Raw genomic sequence first — 21,094 nt, 5'->3', positions numbered from 1 at the left:
TCTTCCCCTACACTGAGCTCCTCCAGGGTCCGGTCTGTCTTGGAGTCTTCCCCAAGCACCTTGCACAGTGTCGGGCACTCATTAATTTCTGTTAAAGGAATGGGGAAAATGCTCAACTAGTATTGACATAATAGCAGTGACCATCTGAAAGTGGGTTGCTTTTTCCTTGCAGACTCGCAGGAATCCAAGGATGAAGGGGAATCTGTCTAGTTCTAGGGGGCGTTTTTAGGGAAATGAGGCTAAGTTAGTAACAGATCTGAAGAAGGAGCCGCAAGGTACTGGGCGATGCAGCCGAAACCCCCCGAGACTGATGTATTTTTGCAGAAAATACGCAGGTGCCATTGTGTATCGTGAAAGCTGAGCTTTCTGGAACTTCCCATCGTTAACTTTGGAATTTGGTTTGGTCTTAGGCTGGGCTAGTTTTTAGATTTTAAGAGCATAGGGTAGACCTGCGGTTGCTCTCAGGTTATGAAACGTGATTAAGCCCCTCCTTGGGTGGTATTGGGAAGGGAAGGAAAACAGCATTTTGTCCATGTTTATTGCCTGTTCCTCATGTGTGTTTTACATTGTTCAGTGTTTTCTCAAGACATGCAGTGAGAAGTTCAGGCTGTAGTCAACTTTCTTCCCCAAGTACTAAGCAAACACTTGTGGTATTTAGGTATAGAATGGAATTAGTTACAGATTGCCTACTGCCGATTGTTTATTTTCTGTTTTAGGATGAAAGAAATGGGACACAAAGAGGGAAAACCATTTTTTATTTGTTACAAATTTGACATCTTCCTCCCTCCCTCCCTTCCCCTTGTCTTTCTTTCTCTTTTTCTTCCTAACTACCGATAAGTCAGAGTGGTTAACTGAAGCAAGCTCTAAACATACCCTTTAGCAGCATGCTGAAGTATTTTCTCTTTGTCTAAAATTAGCTGATTCGAGCTAGGTGCTCTGGTGTTCTGAAGCCTTCCATCAGGAGCCTCCAGCCCCTCCTCTTTGGTTTTAAGAGCTCTGGATAGCATGTTTGCTGGGGAAGCAAACTGGGAATGACTTTATCTTTTGCAGAAGAACTTGCAAATATCTGAGGCAGGTTCCAGCTTAGATCTCACCTCCTCCAGGGAGCCTTCCCCAGATTTTTCTCTCCTGCACTCTCTTCTGGACCATCTGTCACTTTATCCTCCACTAAAACCACGGTTCATGTCCCACCCTGCCCTGAAGGGCAGATGCTGTGCTCTGCTTCCTGTCCTGTCTCTGTGCCTCACACAGCTGTTGGCTAAATATTTACATGCTTAACAGATATTTGTTGAATGCTAAAATTGGTCCGTTGACTAAGCAGATAGAAAGGAAAATGCTACTTGGTGGTGAGGTTGAGCAAGAGACTTATCTTTTCACATGAAAATTAAGAAGGAAGTGGGGATAGAAAAGAAAGTGGGAGAGCAACTAGTTGAAATGGGAGTGGCTCAGAAGTGTTGACAAGGTCAGAATGTGGTGGGAGAAGCCCCTTGCCTGGAGGAGAGCTGGAGGAGGGTGGGAGTGGGGGTCTCACACCCACCCTCCTCCAGCTCTAGGGCCCCTCCTCCTCTGCCTGAGCCCTAGATGGCTTTGTGCATTTCTAAGTTGTGTTTTGCTTTCCAGTGTTTTTATTTATTTATTTATTTGGCTGTGCTGGGTCTTACTTGCGGCACCTGGGATCTTTGTTGCAGCAATGAGGGCTCTTTTAGTTGCGGCATGCGGGCTCTTAGTTGCAGCACGTGGGATCTAGTTCCCTGACCAGGGCTCTAACTCTGGCCCCCCCCCCCCCCCTGCATTGGGAGCGCGGAGTCTTAACTACTAGACCACCAGGGAAGTCCCGTGTTTTGCTGTTTAAAACAATGTCTGTGCTTTCAAAAATATGGTTTACCTGCTTTGATTGGGAAATGACATTTATTTTTGTGAAATTATGTGTACCTAGTAAACAGATTCCATTTGTTAGTGTCGGGAAATGTTTTTCAGTTGGGGGGTGTGCGTGTGTGCGTGTGCGTGCGTGTTCTTTCTATCAGTAGTTCCTTGAGAGAAGGGGGCTGTAGCTTCTACTCTAGACCAATAGAATTTCTGTCTTAGACACGTTCCCATTTTACAGGACCAGACTACATCCCATTTCCCTGCCTGAGTTCTGAATCAGTTGAGAAGACTGGAATAAGGATAGAGACCAAAACATTTACCTGTACTGCTGGTAACAGATCAAGCCGATGTGGAGAATGCAGCTTATCCCTGTTGGCAAGGGGCCATCCTGAGGCTGACCTCCTGTGCTGTGCTGGGGATGGCCCCCCTACAGGGTCAGAGCAGGATGCGGGCCCCCCCTGAGGACAGAGGGAAGCGCCAGCTATGCATGCATGCCCACTTTCTCTCCTTCCAGAGTCACTGCTCCCATTCTCTTTCCTTGTGGGCACGGAGACTGGCGGGGTGGAGAGAGGAAGCCTTCTTTTCCTTTTAAGAGGTAAGAAAATGACACCTGGAGAGGTTATGTACTTTCCTAAGGTCACCCAGCTAGTTGGCAACAGATTTTTCTCCTGGCCTCTCCAGGCCACCTGGTATGCGTAGAAAGGACATGGTTTTGGAGTTGCCCAGGCCTCATGTTCACGTGCTACTACCTCTGTGACCTTTGCCTGGGGTTATGCATCCATACAGTGGGGTTAACTTTCTACCTCAAGGGTTCTTGAGGGTTACATTAGCTCTAACCTGTGGTTAATAACCTGGGCCAGGGACTTCCCTGGTGGCGCAGTGGTTAAGAATCCGCCTGCCAATGCAGGGGACACGGATTCGAGCCCTGGTCTGGGAAGATCCCACGTGCCACGGAGCAACTAAACCCATGCACCACAACTACTGAGCCTGCGCTCTAGAGCCTGTGCTCCGCAACGAGAGAAGCCACCGCAATGAGAAGCCTGTGCACTACAACGAAGAGTAGCCCCTGCTCGCCGCAACTAGAGAAAGCCAGCGTGCAGCAACGAAGACCCAAGGCCGCCAATAAATTAAAAATAAATAAACAAGTAAACTTATATAAAAGCCTGGGCCAATGCTCCATTTCCTTAAATAAGCATCACACATGTCACCCTGCCAGCCTGGGGCAGTTACCAATCCACCAGTTCTTTTTAAAAAAATCTGGCTTGGAGCCTCAGACAACTTGGTGATCGGGGGATGGTTCTCAGCAGAGTGGGACTTGGAAGTTGACTTTTAATTTTCATGTTTTGGAAGGAAAAAAAATTGCTTCTAAGGAAGAAAAGTCCTAAATGGAAAGAAATTCACATGTCACACGCACCCCCGAAAAACTTGCATCACATCAGAATTGATTTTATAGTCAGGAGTTGAAAGCGGCCTGTTTAACCTTGGGGAGCTAATGCCTTTCAAATCTAAATATTCTCATTTCTAGGACATTCTTTAAGTAGCTGTTTGAGAAGCCTTGTTTTGTCATGTGTTAGAGGAGTCTATGAAAAAGTTTGGGGTGGAGGGGTGGTGTGTGCACATTGGTGGCCTAAGTGAAGGGGTGGAAAGGTGAAACAGCCTTTGTGCAAGGGATCTGGCCCAGAATTTGTAGCTGTGATGGGATGTGTAGTCCCTGTCTTTGAGTTTCCTTAGATGTACTGGATGAACCAATTACCCATGCCCTCCGGGACACTGTTGTTTCAGGCGATGCCCACCTGGGGACAAGGATGCAGCTCCAAGCAGGCGCATATCCTGTGTTGAATACTGTGCATTGACCCTCCACTTTCAGTGTCTGCTGTTTGCTTCCTGTCCAGATATTCAGTTGAGTGAAGTACACACAACTTTGATCCACATGTTTGTTTCAGACCCCTAATGCCAGTATATTCATTAAGTTAAACTTCAGTTTCTCTTCTTCCTTCCAGTTCAGGTCTGCCTTTCACTTTATAACCCACACCTCTCAGCTGAGCAGCACCCCAAAACCGGCTTCAGGTGCCAGGGGGAAGGGGGGGCAGGGCAGCCGGGCTGCCGAGGACGCCTAGTACTGAGGAAAGGCGGGGTGGGAGGGCACTTCCTCCAGGCCTTGGGCTTCCTGTGCACGCCTGGAGGAAAACGGAGCTGGAGGGTGTATGAGCCCTCCCCTTGCTCAAGTGACAGAAACATTCCTGCACAACAAAGAAAATCTAAATTGCTTGTAAATCACCCCTCCCCCCCACTGCCAATTAATGACAGTTCAATTTCCAGGGTAACTCATACAGCTTTTATTTATAAATCAGTCCATTAATAGGGTAATGTTTAAAAAGCTACCTTTCCTTTTGTCAGTCCTTGGCAATAGCAGTCTTTTTTTTTTTTTTTTTTTTTAAGAGCTAGGGAAACCTTTATTTTCCAGACCGCAGTGGCTTATTGTCACCTGGGAGATCTCTAGTTTGCTCTCTCTAGCAACTTCCATATGTTGACCTCTGTAAGTGCGTTTGGCTGCCCATGTTAGATTTGTCACTTCCGTGCCTCTGTTCTCAATGTCAGAGTTGTTTCCCTGAGGGTGGCTGTACCGTCAGGGGCAGTCCGCACATCAAAGTGTGTTCAGTCACTGGCAGAGTGCTTGCACTGCTTTTGTTTACTTTTGTTTCCAAGGCTGTTTTTTAATTTAATTTTTTTTTAATACATGAAAGTCTTTTTCTCCCACCCCACTAGATTTTACTCCCCACTCCCTCCCCAGTTAACAGTCATACAGACCAGAGAAGTTTTTGAAAATTTTGTAGAAGTTTTTACAGAAAGAAAAAAAAAAAGCCTCAAATCTCACCAATCAGGCATAGACCTCTTAACATTTTGGAATATTTCCTTCTAGTCTTGAGGCACAGTTTGTAATACTGTATGTGCAGTTTCTCCTCTGTTCCCCCCCCCCCCCCATTAAAATCTCTCTGTAGGCTTCATGTTAACAGCTCCTGTATGGTCCCTCTTAAGGTGTATGAAAGTATTTAACCATTTCCTTAACATTGGGCATATAGTTTGTGATTTTTAAACTGATTCTCTGTGGACCTGGCCAGTTGACCAATTCCCTAGTAAATTGCTGGTTGTGTTGGTACCTCAGCCTCCAAAACTCAGGATGAACACTGTGTATCAAACGCCTGAGCCTCCGGAAGCCAGTGACGCACAAACCTGAGGGTCTCCCCACGCGCTTTCACTGCCTTGGTCCACGGGTCCTTCTCTCCTCTTTCTCCTTTCTTGGCTGAGTTGGCTTTGCATCAGACAGACCTGCTGTGAACCTCAGCCCCTGCACTAACTGTGTGTTCGTGGGCCCATGAATTCTTCTAAACCTCCATTTTCCTATTTGCAAAATAGGGATAAGAGTGATTCCCCATCACAAGTTATTTTAAGAATTGTGAGTCAGGTGTGAAGGGTGTGGTGCGGTATCTGGACCTGGGGGATGCAGCTGCTTTCAGCCCCTCCCAGGGATTTGGCTTGGCTAATTCTGCCCGTCCAGTTTTGGAAGAAGAGCAGAAAGGAAAGGGAAGCAGAATGGGGGAGGTGTATTGAGCAGAGTGTGAAGTTCTCAAAGTGTTTGTTTCAGCACCGTCTGGGCGGGGATTGAGCCCCCTGGCTGGGGTCAGTGAGGTGGGAGGCATGGCCCAGGGGCGCCAGGCCCCTTGGGTGGTCACCTGGTGGGGGGCGGGGGTCTGCCTCCCTAGTCTCTCTTCTGGCGTGTCTGTGGGTGTCCCCTGACTCACCCCAAGCCTCTGACTCTGATGGAAGACTCCACTGAAAGTCTTCTCCTGAAGTCTTCCGTGTTTCTCACCCCATCCACAGCGAAGCAGGAGGGCAAGAAGGGATTTCTGTAGAAAAGAGTATCTTTAGCAGTTACTTGTGTGACGTTCTTCAAGGCACTGATCCCCCTGATTTCTGTATGAATTGCTCTGACTTATCTTTTAATTACTCCAGAGTCCTGTCACCTCCTTGGTAGGAAGGAGGAAGGTGATTCCTCAGATAAAACCCACACCCGGGACAGCTGAGGTAGAGCTGAATCTGTAAATGTTCTTTGTGTGCCCATTTTCTGCACAGATCATGGTCCTTCTGAGAGTGGAGCGCATCACGTATTGCCTATGAAGAATACATGGGTACCGAAGAATGAGTCCTCGTACACTTGGTACTTCAGCCATGCCTTTTAAGGGCTATGAACAGACTTAATCAGAAGAGCCATCTGGAGTGCAGTGTGGAGTGCGGTGGGGAGGAGAATTCAGGACGAGGCTGTGGATTGAATTAATGGGAGCAAGAGTGATATAAAACAGCTTAACTCCTCATGGGCCCCTTCAGACTTTCACCTTTGCCTATTAAAATAAAATGTTCATGGTCTGGACACGTGGCTTGGAAGGACTGCCGATTCTCTCCCTACTCCTGTGGTGCTATCTCGGCACCTCAGTTGGTATGAGAGCGAGCTGTACAGGTGTGTTTGGACTAGTGCATTAGTAGGGCTGCACTGAGTAAGAATTGAAGATTTACAAATCCAGGCCTTAGAGGAGCTGGATATGATTGTCTCCCTGGACGTTGTCAACCTGAACAAGTTGTTGTCATCTACGTTTTTAAACTCTGTGTCACCTGAAAATGGAGAATCTAAGTTGCTTTTAAGTCTCCTTTTATTCTGTGGTGGCAACTTTTTAAAAAGAAATTTATTTATTTTTGGCTGCGTTGGGTCTTTGTCGCTGTGCGGGGGTGAGCGGGGGCTACTCTTCGTTGTGGTGCACGGGCTTCTCATTGCGGTGGCTTCTCGTTGCGGAGCACAGGCTCTAGACACGTGGGCTTCGGTAGTTGTGGCACGTGGGCCCAGGAGTTGTGGCTCGTGGGCTCTAGAGCGCAGGCTTAGTAGTTGTGACTCAAGGGCTCTGTTGCTTCACGGCATGTGGGATCTTCCCGGACCAGGGCTTGAACCCGTGTCCTCTGCATTGGCAGGCGGATGCTTAACCACTGCACCACCAGGGAAGTCCTGTGGTGGCAACTTAGACTCCGTATTATAATTGGCAAGGAAGAAGACACCAAGCTTGCTCCTGATAGTTTTTCTTGGAGTGCTGGTCTACAGACATTTCTTACTTGCTTGAGGCTCTCCGTCCTCTGTTCAGATTCGGTTGCAGCTGGCAGGGGGATGACTCCTTTGGTCTGCAAGCCTCTGTGCTTCAGTCTCGGATCCCTGCTGTCGTGGAGCTGGAGCCTGCTGAGTCCCCCAGATGGGCTCCGCCCGCCTCCTCCCTGGCTGCTGCAGTGTTCCTTCACACTTCCTGTCTGGCTTCCTTCCAGACGAGCCTGCTCACTTCCTTTCTCTGGAACCTCCCCTTATTGCCAAGGTTCCAAGGTTTCACCAGGGATGTGGTGGTCACCAGACCTGACCTCAACACCCTGACCTTTGAAAGAGCCTCTCTTGTCCGTGGGGTAACCTGATTTAGGGAGCTGTGGCTCATAATTGCTGCCAAAGGAAATGGACGGCTGCTGGGTGACCCGCAGAGCCTTGAGCAGTAACGCGGGTCTTAATCTAAAATTTAGGGCGGGCGTTATGTCACTGCCCGACATTGTAGTGCCAGTCTCCCCTCCCTCCTGGTTTCTCAGCCATCTCTTATATGTATTTTTCCCATTAATTTTCCTACTGCCCAGTGGACTTTGTAAGTACTTGATTAGGGTGGTGTTGTAGATGGTACAGAATCTTAGAAAACTTACTGCTGAAAGGGACCATAATCCAATGCTCTCTTAATCAAGGAAACTGAGTTTTTGAGGCCATGCCTTCCTTTGGAAACCTGAGTCTCTTCTTACCGAGATCTCAGAGAGGGGGGCCACAGGGGGGTGGGGGCAGGGGCAGGAGTGCTGGCTCACCTCAGGCCACATTCTTTTTCTAATTATCGAGCGGGATTTGGATGTGCTTGGCTCTGAGGCCTTTCGTAATCTTTCCTTTCTCTGTTGCCTAGAATTTAAAGAAACTTAAGCCAGTTGTGAAATGTATCACCTTTCAGAAATGAATAGCATCTTAATTGACTCCCTTTGAAAACTTGTCAAACTGGGATTTTTAAGTTGGAGTGTAATCTGGTATGCCTTGAGGTTGGGACCTCCAGCTGGGGCACGCTGGGGAGACTGGTCCACCTCCAAGTTTGTTTTCTGGCTCCAAACAAATGAGTGGCTGTTTGACGATTGGCACGCGACCCGGTTTTAAAAGTACAACCATATAGGGTATGGCAGACTGGTAACTGGGGGGTTTACAAAGTGAGGTCATGGAAGGCCCAGATGAAACGCTTTTAATGTGTATCACAACTGCAATTAATCTTATTAACATGCTGGGCCTCGGCCTGCTCTCCTGCCCTGGGTGTGCAGGGGTATCCGAGGGGCATGCTTTGAAGGACTCTCTTCTTTGATGGTGCAGATGGATAGCAGAAGCGTATCAGACTTTGTATCTGGTACCATAAAGGCCTTTTGTGTGCCCGTGCAGATGCATTCAGTTTTGAGAAGCAAACAAAACGATGCAGATCGATAAGATATACAAAAGAGGACGGGTTTTAAATGCAGTCTTGTAGCTGTGGGCTCTGGGACCAGACAGAATCAGGTGAAATGGGATAGAGCTCCCTCTTAGGTTCCCAGCATCCAGCTCGTTCCAGTTCTGGGAGTGAAAGATTTAAAAACATGACTTGTTGGGAGGCAAGAGTAAACACAGGAAACAGCAAACCGTAAAAGGTGCTGCGATGCTAAGTCTGAATTGATGGGGTAGCGCAGGGGTTTCTGAGGCTGCTGTGGTTAGGATGGCTTCCTGGGTGGGGTGGCCTTGTGACCCTTGGGAGGGTCACAAGGTGAGGGGGGCCCTTGGGGGGGGCAGCACATGGTACTCTTGGAGGAGAGATAAATGGGCCGAGTGGTAGGGCGGTGCAGTGGTAAGGCTAAGGCTGGGAGAATTTAAAGGCAATAGATGGCACACTGATCTTTCCATCTCTCTCTTTCACAAGTGCATGTAAGAGAAGGCTAGTACAGTACTGTGTCCTTATAAGGCTGCTGCCCAGTTGTTTTTGCGGCCCATTTTTTTTTTTTAGAAGTCCTCTAAAATACCCATCTAGACTCCCTTCTGACGTTCTCTTTGTTGTTTAACAAGTAGCCTTGCGGACAGAGAGGTTGTTTAAAATTGTTGGGTTCAACAGATGTGGTTTGGGTATGCTAATATATTCTAATGAATACAGAATCTACTCACTAAGTGAGTAATTGATGAGAAAAGAAGTATCTGTACCTGTATAATGTACCCGTTTGCTCATAATTAATTAATGTCACACTTAAAACATTATTAAAGGTCTGTTCTCTTCAGGTTTCCTTGCTGTGTGCACCCTATGCGGCTTTCTCACCTGCAGGACTTCTCAGAGCCTTTAGCATTTTAAAGTGCATTGGGAATCAGTGCAGTGGGAGGTAGTGGAGGAGAAGGGGGGCAGCCCTTTCTGTCCACAGGACATCTTGGAGGATTAGCGGTCCATGGGGCACCCTGCTGTTTGACAGTGTTGTGTGCATTGCCCTTGCCCTTTTAGCTGCCCTCCAGTTGTCTGTTTACTTTTCCTACCCCAAGATAACAGTGATGCATATCTTGAGCCAGGGAGGGTGGGGGGCTGTTACATCCCTCCCTTCCTTTTTCTTTGCTATTAGAGCAGCAAACGTCTTAGATGGCTGCATAGAAGGGTTGCCTACAAGCTAAATTTGGGCAAGACGAGTCCCCGAATCCTCATATAAATGGAAATAGAGTCCTAGCTCTATATCCTGCCATTAAAAAAAAAAGAAAGAAAGAAAGAAAGAAAGAAAAAATCTTCCCATGTGGCAGGGGGAACAACCTGAGAGAGGCCAGGATGAATCAGCATGCCGTGGCCGGGCACCAAGATAAGCGTGACTTTAGGCGTGGCCCTCGTCCTGCGATCAGCCCTGGTGTGGTGAGAACGCAGCAGCAAGCAGCAAGCTGTTCCTTTAAGGTCAAGAACAGCAACAAGTGTCTGGTTCTTTCCTTCAGGAATAGACTCTTCCTTGCTCTAGAACAGTTGTCTTTTTACTGTAACATATTATTTTTACTTTGCTTTCTGATGGCTTTTCCTCCCTAGTTGTTCACGTACACCTGTGCACGTTACGGTACAGCTTCACACTGTCCACTGGAGTCCCACAAGCTGCGTGGGGCTATGTACACTTCAATTATTTAAAACGAAATAAAATTTAAAACTCAGTTCCTCATTTCAAATGTTCAGATACCATGTGTGGCTGGTAACTGTTCTTTTTTGGACAAGGTAGATATAGAATGTTTCCATCATAGCAGATAATGCTGGTGGATGGCACTGATGTATATCAGCCATACCGACCCTTGTCAGGGAAAACTTTTCTGGGTCCCCATATCACCTCTGGCTACTTTTTTTAAAGTTGTTTTTTTGTTCTGTTTTAGCATTTAATGTGCTTCTGATTTTTTTTCTTGGCTGTGCCGTGCGGCATGTGGAACTTCCTGGACCAGGGATCGACCCTACTCCCCCTGTAGTGGAAGCATGGAGTCTTAACCACTGGACCACCAAGGAAGTCCACCTCTGCCTACTTTAACATCTTAGAGCTTGTGGTACCACAAGTGAGGAATGTCTGACAGACATCAACTGTAAATGCGAAGCTGTCCCCCGTGGCCTTTCTTGGCATATTCATCAGGGTTGAGCAAGACATGCTCCCAGCTTAAAAAACCCTCTTGGGGCTTTGCAAGCTTAGCTCTGTGTGACAGCCCTTCCTGTATTCATCACAGGGTTTTTCCACTTTGCTCACCTAAAGGACATCTCAGGACAGTGTTTCCCTGCTAATCACACTTTAAAATCTAGTTCAGGAGCATCTAACCTGACTTGTTGAAATTTTCTTTTGAGCCCCCCAAACGGCTTGCTCACTAGTTCCTGAAAATCACTGCTTGCATACTGTGCTTATGTGCAAACCTGCTTTGATTTGCTTGTAGGTCCCTCCCTGATTGCAGTAGAAGGATCTCTCCCAGAGGAGATTTTTCTGTTTTGTTTAGGTACATGATACTTGGTTTGATGTCTTTGTTGGAACAGGGCCTGGAAGAAAGACATGTGAAGGAGTCATTACCTAGACTCCATTCCATTTGAGCTATCCCTGAATTCCATTTGCAGCAGGGCTGACTGGTCCAGGGAAGTGTGGTCTTAAGGATGAAAGGTGCTTGGTGTTTTATTCCGTACACAATAAAAGGCTGGTGTTTGTTCTATCTGTAATTGCACTGGGTACCCCAGTCTGTTTGGGACATGAGTAGGTGACTGCCTGTTTCTACAACTGGAGAGAAGATGAAAAGTAGGAATTCATGAGTTTGGAATGGAGCCTCACTTAGAGAAGGCACCTGTTGACTTGGTAAGTTTACCCTTCTCCGCTGACGCAGGCTGGACCCCAAACCTGGCCAGGAGTCAGAGCTGCTCCCCATGAGAGCGGCAGGACCCACCAGTGGGGAGGTGATGACACTCTTATTGTCTGTCATGCTCCTGTCACGGGCACAGTGCATATATTGTCCTCCACTCAGTCAGGGAATCTGTGCTATTTGCATTTTTTAAAAAGGGTCAGTAGTTCTATTTTTTAAAGAGGTCTATGATGCAAACAAAACAACCCGACACATGCCAGGGGGTGGGGCAGAGAGTAAGACAAACTTGACTAGACCGTGAACCAAGAAAAGGCAGAAAAGCAGGGATCCACAGTGGTCTCTCCTGGCTTTATGTGCTTGGTACAGAGATGGGCACCAGTAGGCAGGCAATAAATAGTTGTTGATAATAAATGAGTTCTGTTTTCATAACAGTTCTATAAAGTCCATATTGCTTTTCACATTCTAAAGAGATAAGAAAACTGAGACTCAGAGAGGTTAAATAACTTGCCTATGGTCACACAGCCAGAACGTGGCAGAGCTGTGATTCAGACCTAAGTATGCCTAAGCCGTAGACCACATACCTTCACCAGGCTCAAGCAAAGGGGGAGGTAGGGCCATATTCACCTTCTCGCTCTCCCTCTTTCTCTCACACATAGTTACTCTCAGATGCTTTATATTTGTTAGGTTTATTTTTATTGTTGCATTTTTAACTTAAATTATTTTATGCTGCATTTTATATAGTCCTGTCTGTCAATTATATCTCAATAAAACTGGAAGGAAAAAACCTTAATTTTGATACTATTTCAAAATTACACAAAAGTTAGCAAGAAGGGTATACACAGTGTCCAGACCCTTTGTCCAAGTTTGTAGGGGTCTGTATATTCTTGGACAATCTTGATTCGCGATCTGCTCTAGCCTAGGGCGGGGCCACACTGCCTGGGATTCCTGTGTGTCTGCGAGGTAGGGCGTGTCCTTTATGAAAGGTCACCGGTGTAAAAACGGTGACGTGACCCCACCCAGGAACTGAGGCAAACCCTAGAGCAGCCATCCAGGGCTTGCTTGCTAGATGTAAACATGAGAGACGAGTCTAGGGTTTATAATTTTGCGTGGAAGAACTCTCCCTCTGAGAAACTGGAGGGTTTGGGGAATGTAAAAGAAAAGTGGCTTATAAAAAAGATGACTTGTAACTTCCCCAACACTCTCAGGCGTGGCATCATACCCTCCTCGGCTGCCAAGAACAATAATGGATGCTTTCACAGACGCATGCGCCCATGCCATTTCCTCTCCTCGCCATACAATTGAAGATGAACGTCTGTGCTCCGCTGTCTCTGTTCCATGCCCACCACACGGGTTTTTTTTTAAACCCTCTGCTTCTTGATTTCACTTCTGTACGCATTGTACCTACTTCCTCCCTTCTGGGTTCCGTCCTGCTCTGCGAAGATAGCCGTATCCCCAAAGGCACTGTGTTTGGAGGACAGGCAGGATTCTTCCCTGTGTGAGAGGAAGAGGTGGCGGGTCTCTTTTAAAGGGGCAAACTATCCGGACGTTTTCCAGATCAGGAGACTTTCTCCAGTTCTGACACTAAAAGAAACCAGTGTCCTCCGCTCCAGGGCCTGAGCTTGCGACTCCTGTGCCTTTCCCTCTGCTGCCAGACTCCTTCACTCAGAGGAACTGTGCTTAGTTATCTTGGAAGCCTCTTTTCTTTGACATTCCTCACTCATACTCCACCTGTGCTGGACCGGAAGTGCCATGAGGGCAGAGGTGGTGTCTGACATCCCCATGCAGAGCAAGGCCTGGCACACAGCTTCTGCTCAGCAAATATATGCTGAATGAATAGGCCTTGATCTGTGGCCTTGGTGTACAGTTGCTCCCTCAGTTGACTTAAATATACAAGATCACAGTGACTTCCTTGGCGGTCCAGTGGTTAGGAGTCTGCCCTCCCACTGTAGGGGGCACGGGTTCGATCCCCGGTCGGGGAACTAAAATCCCACAAGTTGCGGGGTGCGGTAAAAACAAACAAGATCACAGAAGAGAGTGTAGATCTTAGAAGTTCTCATCACAAGAAAAAAAAATTATGTATGGTGATGAGTGTTAACTTACTGTGGTGATCGTTTTTATATACATATAAAATTACACTGTACACCTGAAACAAATACAATGTTATATGTCAATTATATCTCAATTGAAAAAAGAAGACAACTAATTTCTCATCAGAAATAATGCAAGCAACTCTTTTCCTGTTGTGACTCAAGGCCAAAAAAAAATACAGTGGTGATTGTTTTCTAATGTGTAAGAATGTTGAATCATTATGTTGTATACCTGAAACTAATATAATATTGTAAGTCAGTTATACTTCGATGAAAAAAATACAGGATCATAGCCTTTTAGGTTTTAGCTGCTTCTCTGGGATTTGCTTTCCAGTTGATCTCACTTTTAATAGTGAGATTTTTAGCTTTGGAAGGGACCTTTGGGTCCACCTGTTTTCTGTCGTTGCCTCCTACAGTTTCTTGGGTTTTTAATCTCTGATGAAGGTCTTAGAGTGGTTATACAAGCATGTCTCAGTTATCTGTACTTGGATGACCCAGAGCAAGTTTCTCTTCCCAGACTGGCTTGCTCCTTTGACTTTGCTCAAGCTTCTGGGAAGGCTGACTTGAGGAGGCCTCAGGGTCATGCTAAGTCCGGTAGCATCAGCAAAACCTGTGATTAAGAACTCACCAGGGCGTCCCTGGTGGCGCAGTGGTTGAGAGTCCGCCTGCCGATGCAGGGGACGTGGGTTAGTGCCCCGGTCCGGGAGGATCCCACATGCCGCGGAGCGGCTGGGCCCGTGAGCCATGGCCGCTGAGCCTGCGCGTCCGGAGCCTGCGCTCCGCAACGGGAGAGGCCACAACAGTGAGAGGCCCGCGTACCGCAGGAAAAAAAAAAGAACTCACCAAAATGGGGCAGTTCCCTGGTGGTCTCGTGGTTAGGATTTGGTGCTTTCACCACTGTGGCCTGGGTTCAGTCCCTGGTTGGGGAACTGAGATCCTGAAAGCCTCGTGGCATGGCCAAAAGAAAAAAAAAAAAGAGGCAAGTAAATTGAACAGACATTTAAAAACAAAAAACTGACCAAGATAACTTGACCACCCTGCCCTTTGCTCTTAATCACTCCTATCACCCCTTCTCCGTCTCTTCATTCTTAGACTTCTTCCTTCTTCTTTAAGTAGTAAGCCCCTAGGGTGTATCTGTGCTATAATATTCATGTAATTTGCTGTTTTATATATTTTTAATGGTGAGCCTTTGGTTTCCTCGATTCCTTGAGTGGAACCATCTTGTCCCATTGGTCACACTGGGGAAGCAGATCTCTGCAAGCAGGAAGCACCTTGGAGATGTCTACTCCAGTCCCTTTATTTGATAGGAAATGAGGGAGCAGATGCAGACAGGTTAGTAGCCCAGGGAACAGGATTAGTCAGTGACAGACCCGGACTAGGCCCAGGTCTGGCTGGAATGCGGCACTTTCCCAGCACCCTTTGCCCTACCATCATCACATCCCACCCCCATGAAATGGAAAATCTCTTACTGTATACTTTTTTTTGGTCTTAAAAAATTTTTTTTGTTTTATAATTATTTTCTTTTTTTTAATTGAAATGTAGTTGACTTACTATGTTTCAGGTGTACAGCAAAGTGATTCAGTTTTATATATCTATAGATATATCTATCTATCTATATATTTTAATTTATTTTCCTTTTTTTTTTTTTGGCTGCATCGGGTCTTAGTTGCGGGACACGGGATCTTTGTTGAGGCTTGTGGGATCTTTTCGTTACGGCACGTGATCTGCTTGGGCTTCTCTCTAGTTATGGCACGCGGGTGGGCTTCTCTCTAGTTGTGGTGTGCGGGTTTTCTCTGGTTGTGGTGCACAGGCTCCAGCATGCGTGGGCTCTGTGGGTTGTAGCACGCGGGCTCTCTCATTGAGGCGCGTGGGTTTAGTTACCCCACAGCATGTGGGATCTTAGTTCTGCGACACGGGATCGAACCCGCGTCCCCTGCATTGGAAGGCGGATTCTTTACCACTGGACCACCAGGGAAGTCCCCAGATACATATATTCTTTTTCAGGTTCTTTTCCATTATAAATTGTTAGAAGATATTGAATATAGTTCCCTGTGCTATACAGTAGGTCCTTGTTGTTTATCTATTTTATATATAGTAGTGTGTATCTCTTAATCCCAAATTCCTAATATCCCTCCCCCCTCTTACAGTATACTTTTTAGGATATGCTTTGAAGAGTCTTTGGACAGTTCATAGTGAAAAATGAATGTTGAAACAGAGACTGTCTCGTTTTCTACTTTAGCTATGGCCTGTAGCTGCCTAATTGTGGATTGGAAGGGGCAGGGCCAGCAGAGAAATGTGGGAGACACGTTGGAGATAGTCATTGAAGCTTCTGAAAAGTTATTTTAATCTACGGCTTTTTCTCCCCCTAACCACTGACACCAAAAATAAGACTGCATTGGGGTTTTACATTGGTAGATAGGGTGCTCCCAAGGGACTTCGAGGCTTGCTCCTGAAGCTGGGCCATGACCATGCTGTCCCCCCAACACTGACCCCTCAGTCCACACTAGGACAGGTCTGGAATCGAAAAGTTACTGAGATGACTTGGAGTCAGCACACCCCTCTCGGGGTCTCAAATCCAGGAACTTGAGAGCTGAATGGATTTTATACCCTTTAAAGCTCTCCTGCAGTTTCTGTCGTGGCCGTTCCGTGTGTATCTATCACGGTAGCTCACAGTGCGTAGGTGGGAGCAAACACCTGCTTGGATAATCTCCAGCTGTGAGGTTGGGGTGATTATCTGGCTGGAAGAGAGGTACCTTTTTAAAGGTTTTATTTTGGGGGAGAAATCATCCGATCTTATTGTTCTTCCTCTCTGTCCTGAAGATTGTTAGGACCCTTCATCTTTTTTGAGTTGCTTCTCAGGTTTGAATCTGATTATGCAGGCTTTCCTTTACGTTTTCAAACACCCACACGGGAATGGTGGGGATCTATTCGATTTAGTGGAAATAACATAGAGGACCTGGATTAAAATTGAGCTTGGTCTCTTAACCAGTTGGGTTGTCCCCGGCAAGCCACTTGACCTCTGTGAGTCTCAGTGCCCCTGTCTGTAACAAGGAGATGCTAATTAGTGAGGATTAAATGGGGATCCCATATGGAAGTACTTGGAGTTACTGAGGGTTGGTGGGCTTTGGAATCAGGTTTTTCAGGTAAGCTCCAACCCTTGTGCAGAGCAGTTAAATTTTTGTTAGTAGGTTGATTTACTTCTTAGAACTTGATCTCATCTAGTAAAAATGCCGGCTTGGTTAAGTTGTTGGGAGAAATAAATGCAGTATAAGTCAGGTGCCTGGTATACTGGGCTTCATGGGGCCAACAGATTCTGGAGTGTGGCCATCAGTGATTGCATATTAGCCATCGCATGATGTCATGCACTGGTTGAGCTCTTTAGACAAAAACAGTTAGTGAATGTTTCACAGTGATGAAAGGATTTCACTGAAATCTTCCCCTCCAGAGTGCGGTGGGGGGGGGGGGAGGCAAGGGTGGGGTGAGGCTGGGAGGGGCAGGGGTTGAGAGTGGGTGGGTCCAGGAAGTCTGGTTACTTGTATCTTGGCATGAGGATTTGTTTGGAAGATTAAAGGACCTTCTTGGTAGTTGTATAGAATTTGACAGGTCAGTGATTAGTGCCAGCTTAACACTTATTAACTACCATACTTTTTGCTGGTAAAGATTGTAAAGCTATAAAGATCATAAAGTTCATAGGATTTGTGTGTGTGTGTGTGTGTGTGTGTGTGTGTGTGTGTGTGTGTGTGTGTGTCAAGGTAAAGTGCTCCGTAGTTGTTGTTATATGGAATGTGAAAAGAATCCTGGCTTATCTGCATTTTTTTCTGTGATTGCTCATGTGTGACTTGGCTTATTTTTCTTCTAGGATGTGGAGAAAGATAAGGAAACCCACAATTACCTCACCAAAGAGGAAATCAAAGAGAAAGTTCATAAATACAACTTAGCAGTCACAGACAAGTTGAAGATGACCTTGGTGAGTACCCATACAAATAATACTGTTTAGGTTGACACGTGTTGAATGAAAGACAACTATAAGTTGTTGGCACTACAGTCTGTATGTTTTAAAATCTCTGAATCATACTTGCAGAACCTTAATGGTCAAGGTATACAGGACCGGAGAATGGGATATTTCTGCATCTTTCAAATGAAAGCTGTATTTTGAAGTAGCTTTATCTCAAAATCAATCAGCACTTCCTAAAATTTTATTTTAAAACATGTTATGATCCCCAAAGGATTTTTAACACTGAGTGTAATCCCTTGCCTGTTTTTAACACATGGGCAGTAACTCAGATTCTAATAAGGCCTGAGATAAGTTTTATCTTGTGTAAATAAATTTGGAAGTGTCAGGAAAAGGATCTTGTGCCCCTGGATTGGGATCTAATTGAGCTCGGATTTTTCTCAGCTGGAGAAAAATGTATATTATGGAGTATGTAATACTCGGCTTTCTACATTGTTGTTTCAGGCTCCTGCAGCTTTGTGCCGATGCTGTTAGAAGCTCGGTGGGGAGCGAGGCGGGTAGGAGGGAGAAGCACAGGCTTAGTGACAAAGAAAGGGGGGACCCAAGGCAGAGCCAGATGTACGTTCCTCTAACTGGTCTGGCCTCGCCCATCCACTTGATGACTTTCCTCGAGGCACCTGCCATCCCTCGGTGCCAGTGTCCAGGGCCCTTGGACCCCTGCCTGGCACTCTATTGACTGTGACCTGACAGAGTTCAGCAAAGGACAGGGCGACCGGTTAGAACAGGCCCTACTGAATGCCCTACTGAATTCTGTGACCCTTGGAGAGGAGCTTTTAAATATAAACCCTTGTGATAAAGGATCCCTCCCTAGGGGGACTCCACCAAAAAGGGGAGACAGTGGATGATCTCAAGATTATTCCTCATTATTCCAGCAGTCGTACTTCTTCTTCTTCAAACACGGTTTTTATCAAAGCAGAAAAATTCCACATCCCTTCTCTTCCCCTTGGAGATTAAAACAGATGCAAGTTTCCATGTCGTTTCAAAGATTAAAAAAAATGTGAAGTGTTGTATAATACTTTCCACAAGAATGAATGAGTGAATTAGTATTATAAATTGACCTTGTGGAAAGGAAGAAAAATAACGGCCTATAAAGGAGATTTTTCATGTTCTGTGTTAACTGTGTCATTTATTTATAACACCTGAAGATTTGTTTAAATAAAACATTACAATGTTTTTTATCTAAACATACTAAAAGTTAAAAGTGAAGACCAGACTATTATAACTATTTTTAGCAACTAAGAAATAATAATTCTACATCATTTAAGATAAGCGCTAAACTCATCAAATTGTGTGTATTAAATATGGGCCGCTTTTTGTATGGAAAAATTGTACCTCAATAAAGCTGTTAAAAACATACTTATATATAGAAGGAGACATCAATACCATGTTAAATCAAAAAAGACAAGTGCTTGGGAATTCCCTGCCCGTCCAGTGGTTAGGACTCCATGCTTCCACTGCAGGGGGCACGGGTTCTATCCCTGGTTGGGGAACTAGGATTCTGCATGCTGTGTGGCCTGGCCTCCCCCCCCCCCCAAAAAAAAGACAAGTGCTTGTATTATAATGTCTATAGTTCACATCATAGCTTGAATTTGTTTTAAAAATGTTGCTGCTTGAGGTGTCTGAAATGCCTCATCGTGTATCCCATGCTGTGGCAGATCCCATGCTCTATATAAAATAGGTTAAGCAAAATTGGTAATCTCTGGTACACTAGGAATGAAAATAGCTTGTTTTCTTCCCGTCTGCTCCTTGTTACTTGAGTATTTCAGAGTCCTAATTGTGACTTTCCTTTTCTGTGTAATAGCTGGTTGTTGTTGTTTCCTTTGTGCAGTTAGCCTGGATATATCCCCAAGCTTTAATAAGCCCTGTGGTTTGGCCAGCATCTGTGCCAGGGGATTGTAACCTCACCCGTGGACCCTGACCTTTCACATGTAGCTTCAGTGACATGAGTCCTGGACTTTGGTCCCCACATCTGCCCTGCAGGCCTCGCCTCTGGAAGCACTTTCCTGGAGTGTGTTAACCTCCCCTGAGGTCATTCCCTGAGGGGCAGTCTTGAGTGAGGTTCTGTCACAGAGCTGAAAAAGAAAAGAACAAGAGGAGGAGTGTTGCACCTTCCTTTTTTGTTGTTGTTTTGATATGCTCCTTCCCTAAAATGCCCAGCTAATGTGTGTGTTTATATTCCTGCTTCAGAATTCAAATGGGATTTACACTGGCTTCATTAAAGTACAGATGGAACTCTGCAAACCTTCACAGACTTCTGGAAAACTTGCTCCCAGTAGCAATGGCTGTATGAATACACTCCACATCAGCAGCACAAACACTGTCGGGGAAGTGATCGAGGCCCTGCTCAAGAAGTTTCTTGTGACCGAGAGCCCTACCAAGTTTGCACTTTATAAGCGTTGTCACAGGGAAGATCAAGGTACCCTGCCACACTTAAAATGAAAATGGTCCCCGCTTTTATTTCTGTCTTTTGGCCTCATTAGTGGAAGGGAAGTGATAGGTGTGTCAGTTATGTCAGGGCCCAGGGCCAGATTCTGGAATAAATGGTGATCACAGTGTGTGCTTAATGCTTCTTGGCTGTCTGTGTCTTTCAGTTGGACAGTTGTGGGTCTTAGGATCCCAGATACCAGATAGCCATATGCGATGGATATTTATGGAGGATTGTGATGTGCACAGGTGGATAGCCTTTTTTCTTTTCTTTTTTCCATCACTTTGATTTTAATTCTCTTTCGGACAGAAGAGAATGCATCTGAGCTTGAAGTTTTCAGTAGCACATCGACATTGGATGTGCATCCGAACATGGAGTGATTGGTGGCCTTGCATTCCTGAGACCCGAGGATCCGGAGGCACATGTGTATTAGTGCACATTACAGACTTATGTAAATGGCACAGCCTTGGGCTCTCCTTTTCCCTTAGCCTGCCTTGCACTAGGTGTTACCCGGGGGGCATGTTGGCCCCCCGGCCCCCCAGGGGCTCATGCAATGCGCAAATAACATTTTGATCTGGGGTCCGCCTGTCTGAACTTAATACCCACAATCAGTGGATTAAAAAGAGAATCTTTTTTTTTTTTCTTTTTTTTTGCGGTACGCGGGCCTCTCACTGCTGTGGCCTCTCCCGCTGCGGAGCACAGGCTCCAGTCGCGCAGGCCCAGCGGCCATGGCCCACGGGCCTAGCCGCTCTGCGGCACGTGGGATCCTCCCGGACCGGGGCACGAACCTGCGTCCCCTGCATCGGCAGGCGGACTCTCAACCACCGCGCCACCAGGGAAGCCCCTAAAAAGAGAATCTTAAATTACTGCATGAAACTGAATAAGATATTCCAGGTCAGGTCATCATTGAACAGAAATTGATACCAATGGTGGACAAGAAGTGATTCAGTGATTCACTAAGTGCTAATTTGAAAATGGTGTGTATATGTGAACATTTAAGCTTTCCCTAATTTTTCTGGGTTGAGCCTATAGCAGCTGGAGCAGAAAATAAACTCACCTTGGCATGATGGGAAAATCCTTTGGTTGCCTGGGGATGAAACCCAGCTAGATGCTGAGTATGCTCATGTTTCTTCAAACCGTATTATGGGCTGGGCCTGCAGAATAAAGAGATGAATAGGGTAAGGTTCCTGTCCTCCAGAGGACACAGGCTCAGCAGTGGGGGGAAGTTTACATCTACAGGGAAATCAGCACCTACAATG

The 21,094-nt window shown here is 46.1% G+C and overlaps 1 protein-coding gene across 1 annotated transcript in view; it reads left to right on the top strand.

Moving 5' to 3' along the window:
• RASSF3 (Ras association domain family member 3) overlaps nucleotides 1–21,094 on the top strand; it is a 73,454-nt gene that overhangs the window by 47,403 nt on the left and 4,957 nt on the right. The window contains exons 2-3 of the mRNA XM_065887868.1: nucleotides 17,258–17,365; nucleotides 19,598–19,826. Of these exons, the coding sequence (XP_065743940.1) occupies nucleotides 17,258–17,365; nucleotides 19,598–19,826 (337 nt within the window). The remainder of the gene's footprint in view (nucleotides 1–17,257; nucleotides 17,366–19,597; nucleotides 19,827–21,094) is intronic.

The sequence above is a fragment of the Phocoena phocoena genome, chromosome 11 (assembly GCF_963924675.1).
Source record: "Phocoena phocoena chromosome 11, mPhoPho1.1, whole genome shotgun sequence".
Lineage (NCBI taxonomy): Eukaryota > Metazoa > Chordata > Mammalia > Artiodactyla > Phocoenidae > Phocoena > Phocoena phocoena.
The sequence above is the reverse complement of the archived record's forward strand: the minus strand, read 5'-3'. Positions and strand labels throughout refer to the sequence as shown.